Raw genomic sequence first — 16297 nt, 5'->3', positions numbered from 1 at the left:
AGTGCAGATTTATTTAAGACTACAAACAGTAATAAATTCTTTTGTTATCTTTGATATCCTGATTTTTTTTAAGAGGATAAATTTGGAACTCCAAATGTATCCACTATATTATAGATGAAGGAAAAAGGTTTTGATTGCAAAAGAAGAGGGTGTGCAATAAGGATAACTTGGAGACTTAAGGCCAGAGAGCATTTGGGAGAAGATTAAGCAGGAGACATGACGAGAAAAATAGAAAAGAAGGAAGACAGAATAAAACCAGAAAGAAGGAATAGGCAGGCAGGTAAAGATAAGAAATAAAATTAGGAAACAAAGTCAAAAATTAGACTGAGGACACAAGGAGAAAAATCAATTCTAGGTTTGTAGTCTTAGAAGAATAATTGTGAAAATTAGGCATAGGGGGAAAAAAATCGGAAAAAGGGGGAAAAAATTCAAACAGAAACACAAGAGAAAATTAAAAATCAAAAATATCTCCATTATAGAAAACATTTAATAAACTATAACTGTGCATGTGGAGTTTCTAATTCCTTTACCTTACAGGTCAGAAATATAAGGAAAATAAAATAAAATTAAGGTCATGATGGTGAAAGAGAAAGTGAAGTTAAAAAAATATATCTATATATTGTTTGCATTCTCTTTTCCCAGTACTTCCTCGTACTCCCTTCTTTTCTCTTTCAGTTAATTTTGCCTGCCATCTTGCCTATTATTTTTCCTGACATCTATCCTACACTCTGACTCTCCACAAGGAGCAAGGGTGTTTGGACTGCAGGTATCACTGCAGGCAATTAGAAGGGAACAAAAAAAGTATTTCACACACCACAGGGCTTACAGAATATGATTTGCAAGAAATATTTTTCTGTGAATGGAATGATTTCTGGTAAATTTAATAAAATAGAACATTCTTACTGGTTAAATCTTTCCATTTCTTGCACCAGCACAGTATTCATACTTTCTTCATATCTCACTGGATATTTAATTAGGCAACTTTCAATGTCAAAATCCTTTGGAAGCTGTAAATGACAACATACTTGGAAATAATTTCATATATATCACTATGATTTTACATTAAGGTGTGCAAATGTGAAAATTTCCAGAGCAATAGAAACCACTAAACTTTCTGGTTAGTATCTTAGCAGTACAGGATTCAGTAGTTCAACCTAAATGAACATGAAAATCTCACACATTTTTATTTTAAAATAAAAAACCTAGAATTTTTAATATAATTAAAATTTATTAATATATTTCTATTTTTTAATTTTAAATTTGTTCATGTGAATGAATCAACTGTTCTTTCAAGTCCTCTTTGCTCTATTTTCTCTCTTTCTATTGTCTTTTGCCTATTTTATAAAACCAATAAAATTTCTTTCAACTGAAATATAGCTGTGGTCTGTTACAGCCACACAAGTTCTTACTTTCACATTGCACTAAGTTCCTTTCAGAATGTTTTTTTTCAAGATGAAATTTACTTTACAGTGAAGATTCTAGTTAAGGAATTTCTGCTTTGTAAAAAGATATATTGAAGTAATTTATACAATACAATACCTTGCTGAGAATATCATCTGCAATTGCATAAAGAGTGCTGTCACCACCCCCAGAAGTTCCCTGAGAACCTCCTCCTTGTGTTAAAATCAGAGATCCAAAGAGGGTCTTAGTTTGCTGAAGATCTTTTGCAATATCCACATTTTCATGCAAGCCAAATACCTCTGGGTGCTGAGTAAAGGGAAGACTCTAGGACAAAAAAGAAAAAAAAGTCTGGGTGACATAGAGCAGGAGGAATCTCATCCAAGGTTTCTTTAAGAAGCCAAGTGAAAAACTTCAGCTGCAGGTGAGTGAGGACCTTAGAGGCAGGTATTTGCAGGCAGAATTACTGGTGACAGAGCCACCACTTCTCACACAGTAAGTAATTTCCAAAGAATCTATGCTACACATCCCCCTATCTACTTACTGATTCCCTCCCCAAAACATTTGAGGTCACATCAAGGATCATACAAGGATGCTGGCAAGAACCTGAGCACACAATTAATTGTGCTGCAAAACCACCTCACTAAGCCTTTCAGGATTGCTTTCTTAGCACATCAGTGTAACAGTGCAAATTCTTGTTGCTACTTTTTTACCTTAATAAACTCAATGTACTCCTCATATGTGCCTTTGGGTGGAGCATAGTAGTTGCCACTGGGAGAAAAAGTGTACCGAGGGTTCTCGATGATGTCGGGGTTATAGAAATCATCCAGCATGGTCAGCAGCAAACGTCTGTCCCAGTCATCTGTCACTCGACCTCCATAGTTACACTCACCAGTCAGGTAAGAGACAGCCTCAAAGGGAACGTGGCTGTACTCATTGATGAATAACTGAAACACAAATAAGAGGATGGGGGGATAGGATATAAGGAAATGGAGATAGTGTAGAAAGTAATCTCACCCCTAAGGAGTTGCAGCTGGGCCAATTATCAAAGATTTGGAACAGGCCTGACTTTAACAGGCCCCAGCTGTGACCAATGAGACGAAGATGCTATAAAAGAGTGGGGTGGCTGGGTGAGAGGGGCACTGGAGTCAGGTGGTTGCTTTGTGAAGATGAAAGAGTCAGAGCTCTGAGGAGCTGCCCCTGAGAGAACACCAAGGAGGTGTGAAACCTTTGTGATGAGGAGACAACAGTATGGAACCCCTGCACTAACGTGACAACATAAGAGCAGTTCTAGAGACTTGCAGTATCTGCTAAACAACAGTAGGACCTAACAGAATAAAAGGCTGGAAGCTATAGCATGTGTAAGCTGCAGTTTATGGAGTTTTGTTCCTAGGGGCTGGAAACTCAAACTCTTAAATCTTATTTTCAGGTAAAAATTATTGTTTAAAATCAAGATGAGTTAAGAGCAAAAGCCTCCTATGAGTATCAAAATTACTTAGTCACCCAAGTAATTCTTCAATTATTTACATGTGGATGATTTCTCCAGTTCAGATGGACACTTTTCTGCACCAGAAATAAACATGTGTTTCACTTAATTTATCTTTTAATCTTCCTCCAATCTCATTCATTAACTTCTTGGTAACTTTTTCAAATCTTCAGCCTCAACTTCTGTAATTCAGTTTTAATTCTCCTGACTTTTGTACAGAGTGCCCATAAAAGGTTCAAGGTCAAGCAGTGTTAATCATCTCCTTTTGGGGAAGGAGAATAGTCTGAGGTTCTGTTAACTACCAGTACACATGTAAAAAAATGTCCTCCTACTAACCACCCTGATAGGTGACTGTCATTGACATGTGCTACCTCGAGAACAGTGAGCTCTTGTACATGACAAATTTAACTTTCATGATACTCACATATATCAATTCTATTCCATATGTCTGTAGAAATTAAGATTTCTACACATATGGAATATAATTAATATATGTTTTTTAATTAAGTTTTTTGTTATTTGTAATTTTGAAAATATTTATACTATGATTGACATTCCTTGGCTTTACAGCTGAAGTCCTGAATATCTATGAACATTTGAGGTAACTTCAGTGTATTGCTCCTTGTGACTCCCAGCTGTGTTTTGCAAGATAAGAGTTCAGGAGGTAATGAGTAATTTTACCTGCAGCTGTCTGATACTGATTCTCAAGTCAGATTCATTAAATCCATAGGGTATATTCCAACCAAGGGGCCCAAACTTCCTTCTCTCCTGAACAAGAGCATGGAAGAAACAAACTCCAAATAGTAATTTCTCCCATACCTTTGAGAAAAGCAAAAGAAAAATGTATTATTAACTAGTCTGTAAGTTCATGGTAGTCTGCAACATGTGTAGTGAGCACCTTTGGATTACCACTCTCCACCCAGGTATAAATCCAGGTCACTACTCAGAACCTTGTGGTTTTTGCCCAGGGAACAAGTGCACACACAGTGCCACAAATGCAAGCACATTTAGCCAGTTCCTCAAGTACAATGATGTTCTTTAATGTATAGGACAACTGACTTCATAAGAGTTCCAATAGCACAAAGTATTTATTTTTAAGGTTCATTAGACAAACAAAAAATACAAATGTATTTTTAAAGCAAATCCTTAGGTGCAGTCACACCTATGTATATTGATAACTCACATCTCTGATCCCACTGTTTTTCACTTCCTTCACAGGTAATGATTAGCTAAGTTGTTCACCAGGTATCAATAAGATATATGGGCACTGCAATATTTGGTCCCTGGTAGCAAGAAAAGGTCTCCTCAGTGCTTATCATCTCAGTAACAACAGACATGCCTTTCTAATCAATGCTCAGAGTCCATGTACATTGTGTACTATGTGTATGTAGCATGTCAGGGATTTAATAAAGCATAAGAAACCATTTAAAATATTGCTATGTGAAATTGGATAACAAAACCCCAAAGTCCAAAATCTTCTCAAGAGACAGGCACATTACCAGCTCCTTCCCAGGGCATCCAGCAAAGAATTCAGGATCAGAAATAGGATCAGAAAGAAATGACTGAAGCAGGTTTAATCGCAGACCAGTAGGAGGCTCATTTGTCATCTTCACACCATTCTGCAGAATGGTTACTGGAAACTAGAAATAAAAACCAGCAATACAGCATTCAGAAAGTGTGGAAGAGATTCTATATTAACAACATACTATTATTCTGTGTTTTTCACATTAACAGCTCTCTGCAAGAAATTACATTTTAAAGGTCAACAGCTTATAAAAAATTCTTCAAGGCATCAAGAAAGTAAGACTACTGTAAATAACAAACGTGTATTTTAAAATGTTTTCTTGGTATTCAACACTTCACAGATAAAATGCAAGACTAATTTTTTTAATTTATGTGAGAGCAAAGAAACACTCTTAATCATATATGTTGACAGATTGGAGTTTCATTGAATAGTACACAAAATATTGCACATCACAGTATCAAAATATTACAAAGGAAGCTTGATATTATCATGTTTATAATTATTTTTAAATGTCCTTTCTTGGTTAAATTGTCTCTTCAAAGCCTCATTGCCTTTCAGAGAAGTTTTGTATTATCAGCTCATTGAGGTATACAAAAATTCCCTAAAAATGCCACCAACTTTCCCTATCCCTAAACAGAGATTATAGGGCCATGCATATACCTTTGGTGAAGGGTAACTTGTAAGCCAAAGTCTGAATTCTGGGTGACATTTTTCACTGTCAAACTCCTCACATATTTTCTCCAGCATTGGCATCCAGGAGACAGCTAAATGACAGTTTTGTAAACAAACCCATGTTCCTTCTTCCATTCCTGTTTGAATCATTTTTGTAGCTATTGGTCCTTGTCCTTGTCCTAATGAGATGGACTGAAACTTATCTCCTACCATGTCTTTGTCATTTGCCAGTTTCAGGAGGCCTTGAACAGAAAGAAGCATAAGATTTTAGCACTCATATATTATGTCAGAAAAATAATTGAAAAACTTCTATTACTGTTTTGTTTACATGTACATACAAGTTAGCATTTTGAAGGGGCACAGAATTCTACCAGTCTGACACAATGCACTCAAATCTACTTGCAGAAAATGGAAAATAATCCTCACTGTGTACTGAAGGGGAATTTGAGGTCCCTACTTTCTGTGTATACTTACTAGACATGGGATCTGCTCCTGGAGATAGCACAAATATTAAAGGGGCTGTAGCAGTTGAATCTAAGTAACTTTTTGCTAGATCAAAAGGTGGTGGCTCTACAAATTTCTTCCCCAGTTTTTCAGTGACAAATGTTGTTACAGCTGGACCAATCTGGTAAAAAAAAAAAGCAGATACAAACCATTAACATAGATATAACTGCAGATTTGACAATGTCTTTTATGCCAAATTCCCAACCCTGAAGACACCTCTCTGATTTGCAGAGATTTGAGACCACTCTTGCAGAATGATCCAAAAGCATCTTGTTGACACCTCTCTCCTTATTTTTTCCTTATAAGAGGAATAATAATGTTTTTAGAAAATAAAGAATTGCATACCTTGTATAAATAATATTAAATAACATTAAGACCTTGAGTCAGGTTTTTCCTGATGTGGAGGACAAGCACATTCTCCCTTAGGATATATTAATGTTATTATTTTTAATTAATTCAAGGGAGCAGTTGCAATATGCCTTAAATTTTAACATTGATAGCTCCTAAAGATAATGCAATACAATCTGCTAAGAGCACCAAAGGCAGAATTTGTTGAAAGTTCATCTTGGTCATTCAAATCAACACATTTTATCTCTTTTTGCCTTAATTATCATTTGCAGGAAAGTACATGGTATTAGACAACCTGTGTATTTTTTTCAGGCTAATATGTCCTGTCCTCGAGTATATTGAGTGCACTAGGAGACAGCCTAGGCATGAAAAAATATTTCAAGAGAGCTAGAGCAATGAGAATCCTCCAAAAGATTCATTAAATCACATCAGAAAGAAAGATTTCAGCTGACGCTTGAGGTGTTTGTATTGGTCACTTGAAAAATAAGAACAGCATTTACTTTCTTAATTAATATCATGAAGAACGGATTAATTACTGGAAGATGCATAGCACAGTCTACAAACACTCCATAACAGATCATTTTACCTTGTCTGGTCTTAAGCACCGAAGAACTATCATCTTCTGTATTTCACTGAATGTATTATTCAACTCTTCTGGTAATGGTAAGTTTTGAGGCTCTTTGCTATCATACATTTTTTGCCATTCATGTATATTTTCAGAGACGTGACTCCTAGAGGAAAAAAACCCACAAGTACTATAAATACCTGGAGTCTTTTTTTAATGTTTATCAAAGGCAAATTACACTGTATTGTCATTTAAGACACTTCATATCTATGTCAGAAAATAATCCTACAGTTGAGCTTCTCAATGCTGAATGGTGAAAAATCTCTTTCCACCATGCTGCTGAGGAGAGATTCCACCTGAAATGTTCCAAGCTGACAGTAAGTTCTGTCTGTTTCTCCAGGCAGCACTACTTGCACTTTCATAGGTCTGGGTGAATTTTCTGCCTCTACTAGTTCAGGAAAACACCACAGTTTAACTGAAAAAAATTACCAGGAAATTCAGCTAGGGAAAAAACCAAACTATTTTCCTTCACTTAACATGCAAAGTATGTCCTTGGCAATGGGACAACTCTCAGATTACTTAAAGGTGGGATCATCATCCACGTTGCTACTTGTACTCCAAAGGGGCTGAAACAAAAAACAACCTCAAAGAATTTCTAAGAGAGCAGTGTTACTGCATTCAGATCAAAATGTTCCAAATATTTGCACTTAGTCAGCTAATTTATCGAAGTCTTGTACAGCCATGTTGTCTCCAGAATTTAGTGCTAAACTCTATTTAAACCCACAGAGAAATTGTGCTGAGTTCAGTAGAATAGAGTTTACTAGAAATACTCCTTCCCCAGAACTACAGTGGAATTCTGCTACATCTACCATCTCTGGCTTTCACTGAACCCTTAAAACACTGTTTCTTTACTGTGAAGACATTTTGGAAGAAAAATTTCTTTAGGCAATGCCTCAAATAATTAAAAAAATAGTTTTATTACATAATATCATATATAGTGAGCTGACTGATTGGATTAAGTGAAGCAAACATGATAATGAAAAAAAGGAGCCAGTTTGATGCCCTGTGCATTCTGGCACTGATTTGGAAAACATAGCAATCATTTCTTTCAGCATGTTACATATGTATTTGTCAAAACCAATTCAGGCCAATTCACCCCAGTATTTTACCATACCTCAATCTTTCCATAGCTGGGAATTCACTGGCACGACATAATTCATCCCAGCTCTTATCTGATAGCCAAGATGGATCTGGATTCTTGTGCTCATTCTTGAGACCCACACCTCCAGTTAGTAAGAACATAAACTCTTGATGTTCTATTTCTTTATTAGCCCTATATATATTAAAAAAAAACCAACCAGTAATTGAGATACGATTTTACATAATATAAACAATGGTTTTAAATGAATTACACTTCACTGCCCCTTAGGAATGCTTCTACTTCAGTAAGAGCTGAGATCAGATCTCAATATTCTATTTAATTAAAAAACTGCATGGAAAAAACATCTGATTAATACTAAAGTAAGGGTTTCAAGAGATAAATCTTAGAATTAATTGATTGTTTATGTTGGAAAAGACCTTTAAGATCAAGTCCAACCATTAACCCAGAAATGCCAAGCTATCACTAACCCCTGTCCCTCAGTGGCACATCTACACAGCTTTTAAATGCCTCCAGGGATGGTGATTCCATCATTGCCCTGAGCAGCCTGTTCCAGTGCTTGACAACACATTTGGCAAAGAACTAATACCTGCTTTTCTTTTTTTTAAAGTGCAATTATTTCTGGTTTTTAAAGGCTTTGCAAAAAATAATGCATTCTACAATTACAGTACCCTTACAGATTGGCCCAGGAAGAACATCCATGTACAGATGAGTACACACTGCAATTAATTAAGTATGCACATGGCGGTTGTGCAATTTTGAACCTATAATTCCTTTCATAATGTATTCACACAAAATTAGGAAGAGAAAACTAAAAAGCTGGTGGAAAGGAGAAGACTGCATCTGAAATCACATGATGTTATGCAAAGGGTAACAGAGAAGAGAAAAAATGAAAAACAAAGACAAAAACCTAGAAGTTGTTGCCATTGCACATTACTGGCCAAGTTTTCTTTCTAAAAAGTTCTCTTAAATAACAGAAATTGTTTTTGACATAAGTAGTGTCAAAATGTATGTAACACTGCCCAGATCCTTAAAGATAGATTTATCATTGACAAATGGGCACACTTGGCACACTTTTTTTTCATAATGTGTCCTGAAGTAGTGATCCATGCACTCACACACTCTTCCATTTTTTAATATTATACATCTTAGCCCAAAGCATTCATGACCTTACTCCAAAGGCATAATTATCAATGTGCACAAGAACATTCCATTTCATCACTACCTGCTTCCATGACAAAATCATTCCTTATTGTTAGAAAGAGACTTCACAAAAATGAGCTTACATGAGCAGATTACAGCACAACAGAAATGAGAAGAGCAGCTTGTCTGTTTCAAACAGTGAACGACAGACTTGGCAGTACAGATTGTAGGTGAAGTGGTCATTTAGATATTGAAGTCGCTTCTTCAAAACTTTGGATTTATTACTACAAAGAAAAGAAGTGATAAACTGAGACTTCAAATTGAATAACATATCCAATCCTTAGGAAATCTCATTTATTTAGGGTTGCAGAGGATTTATATCAGATCCACAGACTCCACGAGGGACTTAGGTGGCAGTTTCCCCAAAATTTGAACTATAGTCCCTGTCTTTTTAAAAAGACTGTAGCACTTCTAGAAGTCCCAGGCAAAATAATAAGTTGAAATCAATTTGCCACAGTTAAGTGGTGGCACTGTCTTCAAAATGGAGCCTATTTCAGAACCTGACATCACACTAAGTCACAATCTTAAAAATACTTAAATATAGCACATCCTTACAGTTCATCATATGTTTTAACAGTAACCAGAAAGATAAATGAATTCATTAATAAATCCTATTTTCCCTAAAATCCTCCATTTAAGGAGGCAAACTGTTTCCAGAAATGTTTCATTCTCCTCTTATGAATAGTTTTCTCCATTATTCATAAGAAGAGAATGAAACCCCTTTATTTTCTGCAGAGAGACCCTCTTTACCTGTCATGGATGGAGCTGATGTAGAGGCTGACAAACCAGCTGAGGGAGTACTGGTACATGGGGTCGATGTTGGCGAGGTCGGCGATGCTGAAGAAGAGCACGGCCGAGTGCTGCGCCACGGGCCGGTACGCCTCCCGCGACTCCGCGATCTTCAGCTCCGTCTTCTCTGCAATCTGCACAGCAACAGCAGGGACAAACAACAGCTTCTAACAGGCTTAATGCTATTCATGTTCTAGAAAATGTTACTGCTTAATAGCATTTCTGGGATAGTTGCATACAGCACTGAAACACCAGAGTAAAGCGACTTTTCTGCTCCAGAAGGTGCCACCCCAGTAGGTAAAATGAGCGCTTGGCCCTACCCCAATGGTGCCTGATCTATTTACCTGCACTACACATACACAGACTTTAAAACATTTTAAAGACTGAATAAACTACCAGTGAAGATTATAGAACAGATCCAATTTTATTTCTCTTTCCATTTCACAAGTACAGAATTTGCTCCTTGTGCTATGCATCCAAATCAGAGACCTTCAGCTGGCCGCAAATTTTAACATTTAATGTCTCAGTATTATTGAGGGGAGCACACATACATACTCCTTACCTGCTGTTTCCTTTGGATCTCATTAGCCATGACTTTGGCAGAATCCAAGATCTGGATGGCAGTCTCATCTTCCAGAATATCACCTTCAGATGACTCTAAAGTTTCTAAAATTTTCTTCTCAATTTCTTGTAGATTCTTTTTATTGGCTGCGGACTGAATAATGAGAGCATTTCTTTCCTCTTCTAAATCTGGCCTAATGAAGAAAAACACAAAAACCAAAATCAGTCAATGCTCATCTTGCACTGACTGCAAAAGAAGCCCATGAAAATTACTCCCTCTTCCAATAGGAAGTTATTTATGAATATTCTTTTCAGTTTAAGGAGGTTTATGGTGTTTAACATCTATTTATACTGGTGAGTATAGATTTCTTCCCATTACTTCTACTCAGTACTTGGAAATGTTGGTCTAATCTTTAACATCTTAGCATTTTGAAAATGGCAGTGCATCCTATTTTTCCTTTATTGTATCTCTGCTGCCTAAAAAAACCCACCAAGTGATACACAGAGCCAGTTTACTGCTGGAACACTTCTGTTAGCAATGAGTTTACCCCAGTTACACAGAATGCCTGTCCAAACCAGACACTTCTTCTCTGTGCCTCTGTAGATATGATCCATAATCAGTTTCAGAGGTACTTTGCATTTATTTCATACAAAATAAAAATTTAATCCTCATCGTTCTACACCTTTCTCTGGCAGTTCAGTCACATTGAAAAAATAACAGTAATGATTCAAATAATATTTACAAAGTTTTCTAATATTCGAGGAATATTTCAGGAGAAAATTGCCATGAAAAAACAATGATTTCACATCAGCTATTTCTAATTAACTTCTGGACACTTACCCCTAACACTTCCCTAATAAACTTTTTAAATAATAAAATTTTAATTTAAAGCTGTTACTGAGCAACATTCATACCGTGTAACATCCATTATTTTATACAATAAATTAATTTCCCATTTTCTGGGAATTATGCCATAAAAACCTTTCATGGCTGTTTACCATAAAGAGAGACTTACCTCTCTTCTGCTACAACAATACCTAGCAGCTGGTCTTCAAGGCCCTCTGGTGTTATCATAAAATTGAGTAATAAAACTTTTGTAGCAAGTTCAGGCAAATAGTGTGGATTTCTTAGTTTTGTGGTAATAAAAAACTTGAAATCACTGGAATACTCAATAATGCTGTCCCCAAGCCTGATACACTCCATACCTCCTGAAGTTAAGAAGAGAAACATTAAGAAAATTTATCTACTCCAATTATTCATAGGGAAAAAATACTTCTGTCATGAGATAAAAACAAACTTCTCACCAATGACAAATTTCCTGTGAAGTAAAAATTATTAAATATATCTGAGAGTCTGAAAAACTCACAGAGACCTCAATGAGGCCACTTATCCCTCTCAGCAGACGAAATCAAGTCAAACCTATCCCTACAGTATTCCAATTTGCATATACAAAAACTAGAGATGCCAACAGAGAGCTGTGGAATTATTCCCAAATATTCTATTCTTACAGACTATTCTTTCATTGAATTACTTGTCTGAAAGAGGAAACCACAAAGAAAAAAAAGTGTTTGAGCTTTACTTTCCTTTTGTTTTAATTCTGAACATGAAAAGACAATCTAGGTAAGAAGGAAGGGAAAATATAAATTTCTTTATGCGTACTTTTCTGTCACCTAACAGGAGGAAAAGCTGAAAACCAAATTCATAGCTACTTGCTAAGTACAGTGAAAACTATGCCTTAAGCAAAATGTCTTGACAGCTTTATTTGCTTTATTTGTGCAAAATTTAACAAGTATTATCATCAGACTAAAACATATGAAAATGAACGAGAAAAACAATTTCACTGACAACGTTTCCTTCACAGAACTTCTTTAGTCTCCTATAGGGATCTGGAAAAGGTTTTCACATAAAACCATTTTCATGATAGGCAGGAATGACATTTATTAAAAAATAAAACTTCAGACTCTTGTGCAATTACCATTCTCTTACCAGAGGCAGAATTAAGGCAAGAAGAGAGCAATATGAAAAACATCAGGTGGTGCCAGAGACTAGAAACTGAACATTAATGTCCTCTCCTTCGGGGTTCTAAATGAATTCTGCTGTACCTTGTTTAAATGTCTGTTTAAGCAGCAAAGGTTCAAGAGATGGATCTAATTCTTCCCCAACATTTTCTAGCAGCAGAGGAGTCCCAAACTGAATGCAGTTCTCCACAGTTCTCATATAATCCGAGTCACTGATCTTGATAACACTCAGACGGTTGTCCTTCTCAAAATTCTTGATCCATTTATTTGCTTGACCTTGAGGATCAATCATTAATGGCCTAGAAAACACAGGATAGTTTTCTCAGTGCTTGCAGGCATTTTCCAAAATTTTAAACTATTTTACATGTTTCTGTATTAGACTGTCGAGAAGAAGTGATAAAATTTAATTATGTTATTTTAAGATGTCAGTGAATATTGGATGCATAACTGTTTTACAATAATTTGAAAAGTAATAGCAGAAATAGCTATAAAAGTTGCAAAAAATGTTTAACAATTTTCATAAAATAACCAGAATACAGAATTCTTGTAAAATATTGTTCTATCTCCCCCCTGGAATACAAAGATTCCACTCCTTCTTAAATTATATTGCTCTGCAGAAGCTGCACTGTTTCCAGACACATTCTTTTTTTTTTTTTTTTGTAAGTGGGAACTTGCTTGGATTTGAAAATTAAACCTTTTTTTGTCACCTACCAACGTCTTGAATTGTCAACAATGACCCCATTGTCTACAGAAAATACATCAGTGGGCAAACCAGCAATATTCCAGGCTCTTATTTTTACTGGGTCACCAAGATTCTTGCTCAAAGAGAAATTCTCAGAACAAGGGATTTCTTTCTCCTGAAAAAGAGGGGGGGGAAAACCCAACAAAATAAATGTTTTCCTTTATTCTGGGTTTCTTTATATCTTTATTAAATGCCACTTCTATCAAAAATGACAATGTGCATTTTGTTTTAAGGGACTGAAATAGGTCATGTACAAGTAAAAATCCTGGGGAAAATAAAACCATAATTTCAATAATTAACTACATTTCCCCACTAAATATATACTCTCTATCAAATTTTGTAAGATTTATCCAGTTTTTGGTACATTCATGGAGGGAGGTTTGTTACATAAAGTTATAAATTAAGAAATACATACATAGTTGAAAATACCTAATTAAATCTTCCATTAAATCAGTACAGTAATCCAGTGCTGATTTGTTACTGTTTCATGCATTTTAAGTGTTTCTAAATCACTTGATTTATCAATTATTTATTAATTTATTTGGTTTATCAATTATGGCATTCATATGCCATTAGGGTTAGGGTTAGGGTTAAGTGTAAGGGTTAGGGTCCCTGTATTGAAAGGGTCCCTTTGCAAATCACACAATTAACCATATAATTAACATACAAATATTTGATGGTGTAAGTTACAGAATGTTTTACATTACACATAACTGCATTTTAAATTTATTTATTTTATTTAAAGGAAAAATACACAAAACAATGAGATTTTACTTCAGTAACAATCAAGCCTTACAAAATCAATGATGGTCTCTTGTTTCTGATGTGCTATTTTAGAGTAAATTATAGGTGCAGGGTAAATTCACTGATTTAATTAAATTCAAATCTACAAAATATTGGATCAGCAGAATTGATCCCATTGCTTTACCCATGAGGTTTACTAGACTATCATTAGGTAAATTACAAGGGATTTTTGAAGCCTTTTGCAGTTGTCTCAAAAAACCAAAACATTTATTTAACTCTAAGACAATCTTCTAACCTTGCACAGTTTGCTCCAATCTTTGGTACAGTCTTGTCGAAATCCAGCAGTAAAAGCTCCCAGATATGCTATTACACCAGCTGATATCAGAATATCACCAGTAAGATTATCATATTCCACTTGAAGATCACATGCAGCTTGATGCCATCTATGACAAGCAGAAAAAAGTCATACTGAAACCTCCACATTAATGACATTGATGTAAAAACCAACTTGGTTTTGTTTATCTTAGCTAAGAATAGGTGAAAAATATGAAAACCTCATTCATGTATTCTATTCTCATTTTGAAGAGATTTCTGCTACAATTCTCCCAGTGTTGCTGCCCATATTTTTATGCTACAAACAACTAGGAATATTTCAAGGTGCAGGACATTCTTTAGTGTTACAGTTCTCCGACAGAAACACAGCATTAAAGGCTTAGAGAACGTAATTTCAAGTTCTATTTCTACAGTTGTTGTTTTATCTCACATTTGAACTTTGAACTGACCTTGTTTTCTCTCCACCAAGGCCTCCAATCAACTTCTCTGCTCGTTCCAGTTTTTTAGCACACAGATCAACCTGGAATTCCAAACGAGCCTTTTCTTCTGTCTTTTCAGCAAAGGTTTTTTCCAAAGCAGCCAAACGCCCTTCAACTTCTGCAAGCTCTGCTCTCTTCTGATTCAACAGCTCCATTGTCACTGCCAAGGACTCCTCTGCCACTTTCAAACGTTCTTTTTTGGGTTCAATCTCCTATTCAATTACAACCAATCCACAAATGCTTTAGTACATTTGTATAACTTTATTATTAAGTACAATGCTTAGGGTGAATACACCGAGCAAAGGAAGATTCCATAGCACCAAGGGGCAAGGACCAAAACCACACCTTTGATACCCTGTGAAAGACTTCCATTCCCTTAATCCATTTGCACAAACCCTCTGCTGCTGAGGAAGCTTTGGCCACCACTTGCGGATCAAACTCTGGATTGGTCAGGTACTCGGTCCGGATCTTCTGCATGACGTGTTCCTGGGGAACAAAGGCATTGCAGCCCATCAGATCTCACAGCTGACACCTCCAAACTGAACTGACTCATTGCCATTTCTCTACACAATGAAATAACAAAGAACTATTCCATAATAATTGTTGTAGAAATCACTGCTCATTTGGTTGTTTTGATCTTCCTGTCATGTTACATAATCTTTTCCTGTTTTCATTCTAATCCTATCCTTACCCTTTCTAATCATGCATTTGCTGTATCTTCCCTGTGGCAGCTCCACAAGCACATTACAGTCACATAGAAGCCTTAATTTACACTGCCCCCTTTGCAAAACATACCAATTCCATTATTTGCTATCTTTTTCTCAATACACAACTGTGGGAACACTATAAAATGCATTTCTCCTAATGTAATACAAAATGTAATTGCTTGTGCCTACTTTTGGGGAACAGTTTTATAAAGGGCAAAGAGTATTTTATCAAGTACAAAGCATATTCCATTTCCAATTAATTCAGCAAAGGGCAAGAATCACACTCTTGGATAGTATGACCTTTAGGAGAAAAATTCCTATTTGAAAGGTGATATAGCTAGTACATTTCTGCATTTATTGCATATCTGCCAGTAGAATCAACAAAATATTACCCATTTTGTCATCATTCATTTAATCAAAAAAAATACAATTAGAAAAAGATGTTAAGAAAGGCAGCAATGGACAGTCAATTATAAAAAGAAGTTTATAATGCTAAATTTTTGATTTAGTAAAACTAGCAAAAAAAGAAAAAGGCATAGGAAGGCTGGACATGGATCAAATGTCCATTGGTACCACTGAAAAACCCCAGCCAGCTCCCAAAACAGAATATGTGAAATGAGGCTAAAAGGACACAGGCTCAGAAGAAACTGATTGATTTGGACAAATGATGTCTCCAAAAAGCATTTTCTCATTTGGTTTTTTTTTCCCTGCAAGAAAGTGTCTGGTAAAAATTACTAAAAAAGCCTTACCGGAATGGGTGTCTCAGAACAGGCTTTCAATTCCTTTAGGAAATTAATGTTGCCAAGCATTTTCTGGCTTACACCCCAATAATCCCAAATCTACAAAACATAGTAGAAAATACATTTTCAGGCTTTAAAACAAATACACATACAAAAAATTACAAACCTAATTTAATTAAAATTCATGAATATTTAATACTGATAATTTGGTATCTCCTTGAGATGCCAGTAAAGCAGAAAGTCTGTCAGATCAAACATTTCCTTCCAATCATACTTTCAGTCAAAAAGTAAACAGTGTTTCAGGGAAGTTATGTATTATCAAT

General features: G+C 35.6%; 1 protein-coding gene across 1 annotated transcript in view; it reads right to left on the bottom strand.

Annotated features, from left to right (window-relative positions):
- DNAH12 (dynein axonemal heavy chain 12) overlaps positions 1-16297 on the bottom strand; it is a 58794-nt gene that overhangs the window by 3270 nt on the left and 39227 nt on the right. The window contains exons 51-69 of the mRNA XM_054280822.1: positions 15984-16073; positions 14873-15013; positions 14498-14739; positions 14011-14158; positions 12941-13086; positions 12314-12528; positions 11227-11419; positions 10212-10404; positions 9611-9783; positions 8944-9084; positions 7673-7831; positions 6520-6664; positions 5556-5706; positions 5070-5323; positions 4384-4524; positions 3566-3703; positions 2112-2345; positions 1540-1725; positions 904-1007 (exon numbers count right to left, since the gene is read on the bottom strand). Of these exons, the coding sequence (XP_054136797.1) occupies positions 904-1007; positions 1540-1725; positions 2112-2345; positions 3566-3703; positions 4384-4524; positions 5070-5323; positions 5556-5706; positions 6520-6664; positions 7673-7831; positions 8944-9084; positions 9611-9783; positions 10212-10404; positions 11227-11419; positions 12314-12528; positions 12941-13086; positions 14011-14158; positions 14498-14739; positions 14873-15013; positions 15984-16073 (3194 nt within the window). The remainder of the gene's footprint in view (positions 1-903; positions 1008-1539; positions 1726-2111; positions 2346-3565; positions 3704-4383; positions 4525-5069; positions 5324-5555; positions 5707-6519; positions 6665-7672; positions 7832-8943; positions 9085-9610; positions 9784-10211; positions 10405-11226; positions 11420-12313; positions 12529-12940; positions 13087-14010; positions 14159-14497; positions 14740-14872; positions 15014-15983; positions 16074-16297) is intronic.

Source organism: Melozone crissalis, unplaced genomic scaffold (genome assembly GCF_028551555.1).
Source record: "Melozone crissalis strain CALT ecotype California unplaced genomic scaffold, PUWL_Pcris_2 ptg000029l_1, whole genome shotgun sequence".
Taxonomy (NCBI): Eukaryota; Metazoa; Chordata; class Aves; order Passeriformes; family Passerellidae; genus Melozone; species Melozone crissalis.
Note: the sequence above shows the minus strand (reverse complement) of the source record. Positions and strands in the feature narration are given on the sequence as shown.